Below are 12,061 nucleotides of genomic sequence, written 5' to 3'. Positions count from 1 at the left end.
TTTATATATGATTATGTATGATGTTAAAATAATTTTGTTTCATACACTTAATATATTTACAGGTCTGAGTTTGCTGGACGTTATTACATAAACCATGTAATGGAGCATCAAAGTGAGAGCTCGGAGACTCAATCATAAAGAATGGACTCAGAAATGAAGATACAGTGGCTTAATGAACCTTTTGTATATGCAAACTTTAGTATAATTTTGAATGTTTGTAGTACCAAATACAATGGTCTAAACNTTTTCCCCAAATTAGATGTCTGTGGGTGTATAGTAGATGTGGAGGATAAAAGAAGACCTGAGAGTGCCATTAAAAGTAATGAAGTTGTTTTCACGTTGTTGAATTGCAGGTAAAAGACACTTACTCTACCTTTAGGACAGTTATGTTTTAATTTTTTCTCTGTTAAGATTTTTTATTAAATTGATAAACATGTAGGAATGAAACTGTGAAGTGTCGTGTCAAAGATAACTACGGTTCTGAATTCATGTCTAAATGGCAATCAAACAGGTGCCATCTCATATACAAATTCGGACCTGAGTTTTGTGTAATGCGGTTTGTGAAGGCCGGAGAATATGAAGGTATGTAACATAAAATAGTTCTGATATAATCATCATAAGGTAACCAATATATTCACTCTGCAAATGTTTATAGGTGCACCATGTATCGAAAACACATTGGCCTCTTCGAAGATTTTTATAAACCACAGTTCGAAGGGCTGGTAAGATTTGATTATGTAAAATAACTTTATACACTTTATATATAATTATGTATGATGTTAAAATAATTTTGTTTCATACACTTAATATATTTACAGGTCTGAGTTTGCTGGACGTTATTACATAAACCATGTAATGGAGCATCAAAGTGAGAGCTCGGAGACTCAATCATAAAGAATGGACTCAGAAATGAAGATACAGTGGCTTAATGAACCTTTTGTATATGCAAACTTTAGTATAATTTTGAATGTTTGTAGTACCAAATACAATGGTCTAAACGAAAATATATTTATGGGTTGCTTAAAATATTATTTTAATGGTCTAAACAAAATTACATATTATATTGTTCCAAATTATTATATCAAGATAATTAAAATTGACCGTAACAATTGTATTTGGCTCATTTAAAACTTTGTTACGGTCAATTTGGGCTTAAACTTTATAAATGGACTTTAAAATTTCAATTAAACTTTAAAAATGGACTTTAAATTTTCAATTTATATTTTGCATATGTAGAGTAATACTATAAACATTTTATTAACTATTCATTTTATTATTTTAAAAATGAAAAAAAAATTAATACGAAACTTACAAAAAAATAATTTATGTTTGAACATACGAACTACTATAAAAATTAAAAAAAAAATATACAGGTTTTTAAAATATAATAAAATTTTGATTCAACATTTTAAAGAATTAAATTATTATTTTTTTTCTATTCTGTTCCTGCCCACACAAGTGTGCGGGTAACTCTCCTAGTAAATAAGTATTTTGGATGAAAATAATTTACTCCAACAGGCAAGAGTACATATTAGATAATTTCCTAAATATATAAATTAATTTTATAAATATTCAAACACTTATGATTGAACCAAATATACAAACTACAGTTATGATATTAATTACTTGACCCTAATTTTTAACTACAAATTATTGTATGAATGTTTTTTTTTACATGTATGATATATTAATTTGAACTATTTTGACAAAAAATATGTAAGATATTGATGCAATCATTAACATACTGATATATTATAAATGGGAAAATCACATTTTAAACTTTCAAAGTGTCATTGAATAGCACTTTAAATCTTGAGATATTTTCACTAACACTATAAACCTTTACAATAATTTTACTAACACTTTAAATCTTAAAACTAATTTTCCTGTTTGTACCGCCATGAAAGATGACGGAACAGTAATATCTGTCAACGTGAAATAATTAAACTATGCTGGTTTGATTTAAATACTTATTTAATTAATTTAATTTAACTTAATTATTTATGACGATTGATAAAAAAAATTAAAAATACATCAAAGGAAAAAAAAAATGAAGAATCAGAAGTAAGGTTAAAACATTTGACAAATGTAAGAATTGAAGACGACAATATATTTAGAAGATTCATTGGTTTCCAATGAGAAGTCAATCGATTTGAATCAGTATCCAGTGGAAATGCATTTATTAAAAGGATTAATAATGTGAAAAGTAACGTCGTAAAAATTTTGTCTACAATGAAGATGAACACAAATTTATTTTTTATCTTTTTATTTATTTATAAAAACTAAAACTAATTAAAATTTAAATTAAACCAACATAGTTTAACTATTTCGCGTTGACGCATATTATTATTCCATTATTTTTTTATGGCGGTAGAGAAATGAAAGTTAGTTTTAAGGTTTAAAGTGTAAGTAAAATCATTTTAAATGTTCAAAGTATTAGTAAAATCATTTTAAAATTTATTTCCCTATTATAAATCATTAAAAGAGAATTTATTTAATGTACATCTATATGCACAGATATGTAAAACACTATTTGATAAGTCCAAGGTCCTATAATCCTATGTAAATTGAACTTGCAAACTAATATAATAAAAATTTATCTTAAACAATTAACAAAAATTGTTTAATGATAGCGTAATTTAAAACTATATTAGATGTTATAGTAATAACTTAAAATATTTATAAATCTCCTATAAACTGTATGTAGTCACTTTTTAGTCATCAAATAAAACAAAAAGTGGAGAGAGATTTCTCACATTTGTTCATGAGATGATATAACACAGTAGACTTTAAAATTGAAAATGCTTTCTTCAGATGATTTTTTTTTTTTATATATAGAAAAGATCAACAATAATGGTTCAAGATTAACAAATTTAAGAAGAATTGAGGTTGCAGATACACATGACCTTTTGTGACTAAAGTACCATTTGAAATCCTAAAAGAAGATCTTAAAATTTGCAGATGCCCAGTGCTTCCAAATTCCCTTAGTATCGCACAGAATCTATCATTAACGTAAATAAGATTACCTCTTCTTGATTCTCTCATTATGCTCTTGAATTGTAGTGACAGTCTCCAATACTTTGGCATAGACAGCAGTTTCATCAAGGGTGTGTCACTGAAATCGCCTTTTTATGATTCATCAAGGGACCTCCGAGAGTTGGAGTACCCCGCATTGTCCTACCTTCCAATCCCTATGGTCGACCTTGAACTCGAAGACAAGCTCGCTGGAAGTCACATCCATTTCGAGTTCAAATATGTACAGATGCTCTGTTAAAATGGGATATATTGCAGTCGTGCTCTTTTTGCACGTAACATCAACGTGAGAGAAAGCTTCATGGACACCTTCATTAACCAGCAAAATGCAAGCTTTAAATCTCATGGATGTAGGAAGAGGCTTCTCATTTAGCTCGATTGTCAAAGAACCTCCAGTAGCAGCTCGGTGAGTGAAGTATGCAGGCACTTCTCTGCCGGGTGAGACCGCATGACAATGCCTAATCCGTGTTCGGATGATGAGGTCTCTGGCTTCTTGATTCAATTTGAAGCACTTAGCAAAGTTGAAAATATAAATCTCTGGATTTTGAAAGGTGCAATCTAGTCTCTCCAGGGACTCGCAATCTTCCGCATTTATGGAAGTGAGGGAATCTGGAATCTGTGGGAGTGATACCAGCTTTTTGCATCTCTTGAGCACGAGTGTATGCAGATGAGAGAATTTGCTGATGCATGAGGGAACCTCTTCCAGGGATTTACAGTCTGTTGCATCTATGGTTTCAATGGAATCTGGAATTTGTGGGATTGACACCAGCTTTTTGCAACCATCGAGCTTAAGTGTATCCAGACGAGAGAATTTCTGGATCCATGGAGGAAGCTCTTGTATTTCTTTGTCACTCACGTGCAGATCTGTGATGGCGTCAAAAGCATGAGGATATTCCTTGAGTCTTTCACTGTACGACATACACAACTCAATGAGACGAGACGACCAAGATTCGATTGATGAAGGGACTTCTTCTATTGCAGTTCCTGTGAGATCGAGAACGCTAAGGTTTGCGGAGATCTCAGGAAAACTTTTCAACAGCAAGCAATCAGTTAGATCAAGTGAGTCGAGAGATTCCAAATTGATGTTGTTCGGAAGAAACTCTAGCTTAGAGCAGCTTCGTAATTTCAAAATCTGCAACTTCTGAAGGTTTCCAATAGAAAAGGGAAGCTTTACCAGACTTGAGCAATAGCTAAGATACAAATCCTCTAGATTAGTGGCATTACCAATAAAGGAAGAGAACTCCACTAGACTTGAGCAATGGCTAAGATCCAATTCTTTTAGATTGCTGAGATTACCAACAAAGGAAGTAAGCTCCACCAGACTTGAGCAGTGGATAAGATTCATTTCTTCTAGATTGCTGAGATTACCAACAAAGGAAGGAAGCTCCACCAGACTTGAGCAACGGCTAAAATCCAATCTTTTTAGATTGCTGACATCACCAACAAAGGAACCAAGCTTCACCAGACTTGAGCAATAACTAAAATCCAATTTGTTTAGATTGCTGAGATCACCAACAAAGGAAGGAAGCTCCACCAGACTTGAGCATCCATCGAGAGATAACTCTTGGAGATGAGAGGAAATTCCAATGAAAGAGGGGAGACTGATCAGTCTTGAGCACCTACGGAGATTCAATTTCTGAAGATTTTTGGTATACCCAATAGTAGAGGGGAGCTCCACCAGGCTGGAGCAATCTTCAAGATTTAATTCCTTAAGATTGGTGGCAGTTGAGAGATCAGGAAGCTCTTTCAAGTTTTTAGACCAACTCAAATCAATCCACTTCAGATTTGGAAGCGGCTGTACAGACAAATTATAAGAACACTAGATTAGGAGCGGTGCAGGAGCACGGTTAAAATTTATTTTATTTATATTATAATTTTAAAATAAAATATAATTTATATGACGGTTTAGCATTGTAAACTGAGAAACGATTATCATTTTATTTTCTTTTTTTGGTATAAATATGAGAGATATATTTCGGTGAATGGAGATCTGAATGATTTATATTAAAAGCTAGGAAGAGTGTTAGGTAAGATTTTATTTTTAACTGCACAATAAAATCTTGGAAATCACGACTAAAGTGTGATTAATTGCCTAAAATTTTATATATTTTTACGTCTAACAATATATTTTTATAGCTAACAGTATATATGGTGTAATAATATATGAAATAATTAAGATTTTTTTTTGGAAATTGTGTAAATCATTGTAATATTTTTTTTTAAGAGGATTCTTTGGAATATTCTTAAGTGTATTCATATAGCTTACGGATTAATCAATTAATCTATCACCTTTTTTTTGTAACCAATCTATATTTAATCTATAACCTATTTTGTAACTAACTTATAAAAATTATATAGTCTACCAAAAAAAGTTGTGTACTTCTATTTTATTATATAAAAGATGTATGTAGCATCTACACTTAAATAATAAAAAAAAAAAAAATTGTACATAACTAAAATCAGACATCCATGCTTTTAGTAATTAATTAATAAAGCTATTTTTAGAAAAAAACAATTTATTTGACATTAATTTAAATTTTAAGGGGAAAAAAATACTTACTTTAATTCCTTCCCACAGTTTCTCAAGTTTGCTATAACACAACTGTAATTCGAGCAGGAACTCCGAGTTGAAAATAGGAGGCAAACATGTCATCGGAAAATACTTCCACTCTAGTAATCGAAGTTTTGGAGGCATATACTCTAAACCACATGGTAGAAGTGATGTATACTCCCGGAACCACCCCCATAATTTTAAGAATTGGAGATTAGTCATTCCTTGAAAGGCTCTCTCACTTATATGGAAATTTTCCTTGACCCCATTCATGCTATAGTCGAAATCTATGCCTATGACACTTCTACTAGCCTGAAAAAGGAACAAAAATAATAAGCGAATGTTCATTATCAAATAAACTCGATTTGTTGGGAGATATATCAAAACTTACTTCTACATCATCAGTGAGTATTTCACAAATTTCTTTTGCATCAACCAAATATAGGCGTTGTCCAGGCTCACGAACAGACTGTTTACGGACTATATCTCTACCTAGTTGGACTAGCAGATTATGCATGCTTACATATCTATTTATAGAGATGAGAGATTTCTCTGCTAATACGTTAAGCCCGTGCCTCACATCCAAGAACATCTCTGCAAGATGGTCTTCCACTTTCTCAATCACTTCATGATTAGAAAAGCAAGCTATATGAAGAAATAAATATTTATTTTCCTCATCTAAGGCATCATAACTGTACTTCAAAATGCTTTGAATATCGGCGTTAAGGCTAGTCCTTAACCTTGGAAGTTCCTTTGCCCAATCCTGCTTAGACATTCCTCGAAAATAAGAGCCCATTACCCTTAAACCCAAAGGGAGTTTACCAGCAAGTTCTGTAACTTCCCAAGCAAGTTCTTCAAAACCATCTTTAGGGGACTTTTGACCAAAAGCATATGTGCACAACATTTGAAGAGCCTCGTCAGCTGGTGGAAAATCCACTTTGTAAATATGGCTAATCCCATGTGTCCTAAAAAGCTTTCGGTCTTGAGTTGTGATGATAATCCGACTCCCAGGACCAAACCACCGAGTTTCTTTCGCCATGGCATCTAGTTGCATCGACTTGTCCACACCATCAAGAAATACAAGAACTTTCTTGTCTTTTAGCCTGTCTTCAACAACTCCCAAATGAGAAATCTTCATATCGTTCTGGTTGGTTATTTGAGACATAAACTGCTGTTGTAAGTGCAACTTTGCACTGTAGTCATCGGAACAAGGTCTTGTATATTTTGCTTCGATTGATTCCATAAAGACACTCAGTTGAAAACTGGTGGAGAGATTGTTGTACACAACTCTAGCAATGGCGGTCTTCCCGATCCCAGAAGGACCCCAAATCCCAATCATCCTCACTTCATCTGAATCTAGGCACAACAATCGTTTCATCTCCTCCAAATGAGCTCTCATACCAACCAACTCGTCGAAATCACTTGATGATACCGAATTATTCAACTTGTTGGAAATATCAGTAGATATTTTTTTTATCATAGCCGCTTCATTATCCCTAACAATATTAGAAGATAGATATCACTACATCGATTAAACAATTATAGAAAAACTATAAATATATACAATTAGATGTTTGTTAGAAATAATTTAAATGGAAATAGAAAACGACGAACCAGCTGTTTGAATGGTAACCGGCGATTGTGGCTACTTTTGCCAAAGCTTGTCTCCATCTCCCAATGTCCTGTTTTGTTTTACCGACACAAGTTTTTTTGAAGATTTTCCCAAAATCTCCGTTTAGTTTTTTTACATCAGACGGATCCACTTTATAGAAAACAACCATCACCGTTTGACCAAGTTCTTCCCTGCACTTCATAATCTCTGCCAATTCGTCAAGACACCAGCTCGAAGAAGCGTAGTTTCTCGAGAGTAAGATAATTGCAATCTTGGATTCTCGAATCGCCCGAATGAGTTCAGGACCGATGGACTCTCCTCTCTTGATCTCGTTATCAATAAATGGTGTGATTCCCATTCTTTGAAACTCCATCTGAATGTGACTAAGAAAGTCTCTACGGACATCTTCCCCTCGGAAGCTTGGAAAGACGTGGTGTGTCCAGATGCGATTCAAAGGAGATGGAGGAGATGAAAGAGATAGAGAAGATGAAGGAGATGGAGGTGGTGATGACGTTTCTTTGTCATCTTCTTGATGGAGTCTGAGTTTTTTAAAAAGCGTGAACAAGCCTATTGTTGCAGCAACAACAGTGGTTAGGAAAAAAGAAGAAGAATCCATTAGCAAGTATGGCTGGAGAGATGATGAATATCACAGATCCTTAAAAGAGAGCTATGTGGAGGAGGATCACAAGTTGCAAAGCAGACTATGTGTATATACATTACAAAAGAACGTTGACCCATTGACTCAAAATATGTTTTTTTTTTTTTTTTTTTTTGATAAGTTTCTCTATTGACGTTGACCCCATTGACTGAAGAGTCTTCGCAACTAGCAAGAGAGGAAGCTTCGTTCAAAGATTCCTCTTTAGGAAAAAGAAGTAGAAAAGTAATTTCTTTAACAATCATTCGAAGACATTATTTCTTTGGAACAAGTCATGAAATTAGATTTTTTTTTTTTTNTGGAACAAGTCATGAAATTCGATTTAATGATGCAAATAGGCAACGGGAAATTCACAAGCAATGTCATGGAAGTAGTAGTGACTAAAATCCAAAATCTAAACTTTATACAAAAGGTGTGACAAAACTGGAAATGGTATATTTTTGTTTTCGTTTTGGAAATTTTTTTCCTTTAATCCAAATCCAATTCAAGAGTTTAGAAAAAAAGAAAATTAGGAAATATTGTTTTTGAGATTTTCAATGAAAAAAAATCTATAGTTTAGGTTTCTCATAAGAAAAGACTCTTTTTCTGTACATAATTAGTTTTCATAATTCCGATTTATATTTCTTTGTGATCATCATATTTTTGTTTTATATTTCTTTGTGATCATCATATTGTAGATTTATATTTTAAGGCAATCTTGATTCAGTAGATGAATTATTACCCTGAAATATAGCATTGTAATTTAATAAATTGTATAAATATCATCAGTTTGAAAAAACAGAGAGGTATAAATATCATCATTGCATAATAACCTCTATTAATTAAATCTAAATATTGCATGTTATTAACAAAAATATAAGATTATTTATAAGTTTTTATTTATAACTGTAAATCATCTATCATTTCTTTAATTTTTTTCTTTTAATAAAGATATATGACAAAAGATTTATAGAAAATGAAAAATAATAATTAATAAGTATCTTATCTAGATATTTATTATATTTTCTAAGTTTACTTTTAACTACTTATATAGAGTGAAAAGATTATATAAATTATTTGCTCTTATAATAGTCCTTTTTATTTGTAAAATGTTTCTTTTGTCAGATCATTTATTTAATTTTTGTCCAGATTTACTTATTTCATCTGGATCATGTTCTTACTTAGCATAGATATTTTGATTTACTTTTTAGTTAAATTACTTACTTAGATTTCCTATAAATGCATATTACTCTTTTGGTTAACTTAAAATTTTGAGAAAGAAAAATAAATATTTTATCTTGATGATTTCTCTCTTCCTCTGATAAAAAATTACTCATTTGGTGTTGTTTTGTATAATCTTGACAACAAAATCTCTTACATTTCAACGTCAACTGTCTAGACAAAAGCTTGGATTTGTCATTTGTGTCAGGTGAATTAATGGATAGTTACTGGAGATTGAAAAACTTGGTGAATGATTTTCCGGTTAGCCGACAAGGATCGATATACTCATGGACAGTAGATCAGTTTCAGACCAGCTTAGGGAAAAATTGTGGGTCAATGAACATGCATGAGTTGGTTAAGAATATATCTAGTGCTGAAGAAACACAAGAGGGGTTGAAGAGACAAGGCCCAATATCTCTGCCTCGAACACTTAGCCAAAAAACTGTTGCTGAAGTTTGGAAATTCACACAAGAAGACAACACCACGAACAATGGAGTAACTAAGGTTCCTGATCATCTTCAGAGGCAACAAACCTTAGGGGACATCACTCTTGAAGAGTTTTTATCTCGTTCTGGAGCAAAAGTAAATAATAGGAACACAGGTTTGGGTGTTCAGTTCCAGCCGAAAGCAATGGTTTCTGATTTTACGAACAATATAGTTCCAAGGAGTCATGATTCTAATATGCATCAAAATGTGAATGGGTCTATGTCAACGTATCAACCGCAACAATGTATCATGTCTAAGCCGAATGGTTATTCATATGGAGGACAACAAATCCGAATCTCGAATGGTGTCACGGGCTTTATCGACCAAACTGTGCAAGCTGAGAAGAGAAGCTTGGTCCCAAGAGTTGCGACAAATCCTAGTGGAGCCATAGCATGTTCTTCGGTTAACCCATTTCCAATATTAAATAAGATGCAAAAAATCGATGGCACGTCGTCATTACTGTCACCATCTCCGAACATTTTTAGTGGTAGTACTAGTACTACGAGGGGTATGAAGATTGATAATGCCATCGCCGCAGATAATAAAATCGCTGACAAAAAACTGAAAAGAAAGATAAAGAACCGAGAATCAGCAGCGAGATCACGGGCTCGGAAGCAGGTAAACAAAATGTTTGATATATCTTTATCTATACAGTTTAATTGATTTAGTGTAGACGTACCAAACTTCTCCCATTTGCCATGTTAGGCTAAAACTATGGAGCTTGAACTTGAACTTGGAAATTTAAAGAAGAAATACCAAGAGCTACTAAAAGAACAAGTAGATATGCGGAAAATGCAAACCGAACCGGTAATTTATTTCTCCAACCGGTACATCAATTGAAAGATTTGCCACGTCTAACTTCAAAACTTTTTTCTAATTTTATGTATATCTATATAACACGTGAAGGGAATGATTCAACAACTTCAAGGAAGACCGGAGAGAAGGCTGAGGAGAACGAAATCGGACATTATGTGAATCAAGAAGACTGAAGCTGGAGGATAATAAGTTTATTTAGTTCATCATGTTTTGTTTTTGCCTTTAACAAAAAAAAAAAAAGTTCTGGTTTTGCATATTTATGAATGTTGGGTATAATTTTAACTTTTGCCCAAACAATGATCAAATAAGCTATTTTCTTAGTCAGTTTGACATTTTGTTTTAAACCCATTTGGTGAATGTCCCCAATGATCGAATTCTCATGGTCTAGGGAAAAATTTATAATTTATTTTATTGGACCAGATAAGTAGTTCATGAGGTTTGAAATACAAATCCTTATCTTGTTTGATGCAGGATTTTATTAACAATATAAGCTACAAAAATGCATTTTAAAGTTTATGGATACATTAACCAGAGAAGTAGTTCCTGAGGTAGATGTCATTTGCAGCAACCACCACAACATTTTAACACTTATAGCATTGGTGAAGAATTGATTGTAACACTTTTCGTTTGCTCTCAATTCTCAAATCATCCGTCTATTGTTACATCAATCCCATCTTCCCATTCAAGATTCACAAACCATTGTCAGCCAGAACCTGCTTCATATGGTTCACTCGATATTGATCACGTACTACAAAACTGGAAAAACATAGCATAATAACCCTTTCAGATCAAATACGCCAGAACAAAGACAGGTTTGGCCTAGTCTAAACCTGTGACGAGCAGATATGTCAGGTAAGGCTTCCAACCCTTATTTTCTTTTCTAATTTCCAAGTCCTCACCATAAAAGATCAAAAACGGTTTAAACGATAATATAAAATTAAAATAAATGTGCCACGGTGAAATGTGGAACCAGACATGCAAAAAAACTTTGTTTGTACCACCAGGGAAAGATAATATAGATAAGTGAGCGGCGGCAATGTAATCTCTAGCACGGATAACCCGATGCACATCCTCTGCCCTTCCATGAGATCATTTTTCGATGATCTCTGCCTCTGAATGATCTCACAAGAAGCTTACCGTCTACAGGCTTGCACAAACCGACATCAACCACAGTTGTCGCTGTTCCTCTCTTGGAATCTGGAGATGGGTCGTCCACGTAATAGTCGAACAACATTGCTAAGCATCTGATTTGATGAGACAGGAGATAGTTTTCTTGATCTGAAGGAATAATCTTCAACATATGAAGGTTCACCTGATACCGCCACAAAAACGTTACAGAGATGTTCTCGTTGGTGTCATCGAGTAAAGATTAGTATATGTTACTGGGCGTAACACTTACTTCTGCTTCCATTGCTCGAAGTTCATTGTAATGGTCACTTTCATTTGTCCCTTTGTCATCTCCTGACGAAGAAGAAGCATGGAGAGACAGAGAAAACAAAGGAGGTCGAAGAGGATACTCCATGCTAATATAGACCTGCCAATACAACTCAATTTTAACACTTAAGAATGAAAAAGATAAAGGGAAGACAGCGTTTTTAGAAGTTACCGTTGCTTCTAACTTCCACAACTTTCCGCCATCTGTTTTCCTGGAGAGCACAAGCGCAAACTCTCTCGCACCATAATCCACCCATGAATTATCAGGGCACAA

General features: G+C 33.4%; 3 protein-coding genes across 3 annotated transcripts in view; 1 reads left to right on the top strand and 2 right to left on the bottom strand.

The window, feature by feature from the left end:
* On the bottom strand, positions 2,789-7,895 carry LOC104725186 (disease resistance protein TAO1-like). Its single transcript, XM_010443800.2, has 4 exons — positions 7,199-7,895; positions 5,976-7,080; positions 5,594-5,896; positions 2,789-4,828 (listed from the first exon to the last, which is right to left on the bottom strand). The coding sequence occupies exons 1-4, from the start codon at positions 7,810-7,812 to the stop codon at positions 3,140-3,142; spliced, it is 3,711 nt and encodes a 1,236-aa protein (XP_010442102.1). The 5' UTR covers positions 7,813-7,895; the 3' UTR covers positions 2,789-3,139.
* Positions 9,123-10,512, top strand: LOC104725184 (ABSCISIC ACID-INSENSITIVE 5-like protein 8). The gene is made up of 3 exons (XM_010443799.2): positions 9,123-10,155; positions 10,243-10,344; positions 10,444-10,512. Exons 1-3 carry the CDS (start codon positions 9,268-9,270, stop codon positions 10,510-10,512), a joined length of 1,059 nt encoding a protein of 352 aa, XP_010442101.1. The 5' UTR covers positions 9,123-9,267.
* LOC104725182 (THO complex subunit 5B-like) overlaps positions 11,111-12,061 on the bottom strand; it is a 6,866-nt gene continuing 5,915 nt past the window's right edge. The window contains exons 7-9 of the mRNA XM_019233210.1: positions 11,960-12,030; positions 11,753-11,887; positions 11,111-11,665 (exon numbers count right to left, since the gene is read on the bottom strand). Coding sequence (XP_019088755.1) covers positions 11,399-11,665; positions 11,753-11,887; positions 11,960-12,030 — 473 coding nt within the window. The 3' untranslated portion in view covers positions 11,111-11,398. The remainder of the gene's footprint in view (positions 11,666-11,752; positions 11,888-11,959; positions 12,031-12,061) is intronic.

The sequence above is a fragment of the Camelina sativa genome, chromosome 11, assembly GCF_000633955.1.
Source record: "Camelina sativa cultivar DH55 chromosome 11, Cs, whole genome shotgun sequence".
NCBI classification, from domain to species: Eukaryota; Viridiplantae; Streptophyta; class Magnoliopsida; order Brassicales; family Brassicaceae; genus Camelina; species Camelina sativa.
This window is presented reverse-complemented; position numbering and strand designations above follow the sequence as displayed.

Excerpts from the sequence above, each read along its gene's own strand:
- LOC104725186 (XM_010443800.2), bottom strand. The coding sequence starts at position 7,812 with ATGGATTCTTCTTCTTTTTTCCTAACCACTGTTGTTGCTGCAACAATA. Across the intron at positions 7,081-7,198 it reads GGTTACCATTCAAACAGCTG|GGATAATGAAGCGGCTATGA; the intron begins GTTCGTCGTTTT and ends TAATATTGTTAG. Across the intron at positions 5,897-5,975 it reads TACTCACTGATGATGTAGAA|GCTAGTAGAAGTGTCATAGG; the intron begins GTAAGTTTTGAT and ends TTCCTTTTTCAG.
- LOC104725184 (XM_010443799.2), top strand. The coding sequence starts at position 9,268 with ATGGATAGTTACTGGAGATTGAAAAACTTGGTGAATGATTTTCCGGTT. Across the intron at positions 10,156-10,242 it reads GATCACGGGCTCGGAAGCAG|GCTAAAACTATGGAGCTTGA; the intron begins GTAAACAAAATG and ends TTGCCATGTTAG. Across the intron at positions 10,345-10,443 it reads GGAAAATGCAAACCGAACCG|GGAATGATTCAACAACTTCA; the intron begins GTAATTTATTTC and ends TAACACGTGAAG.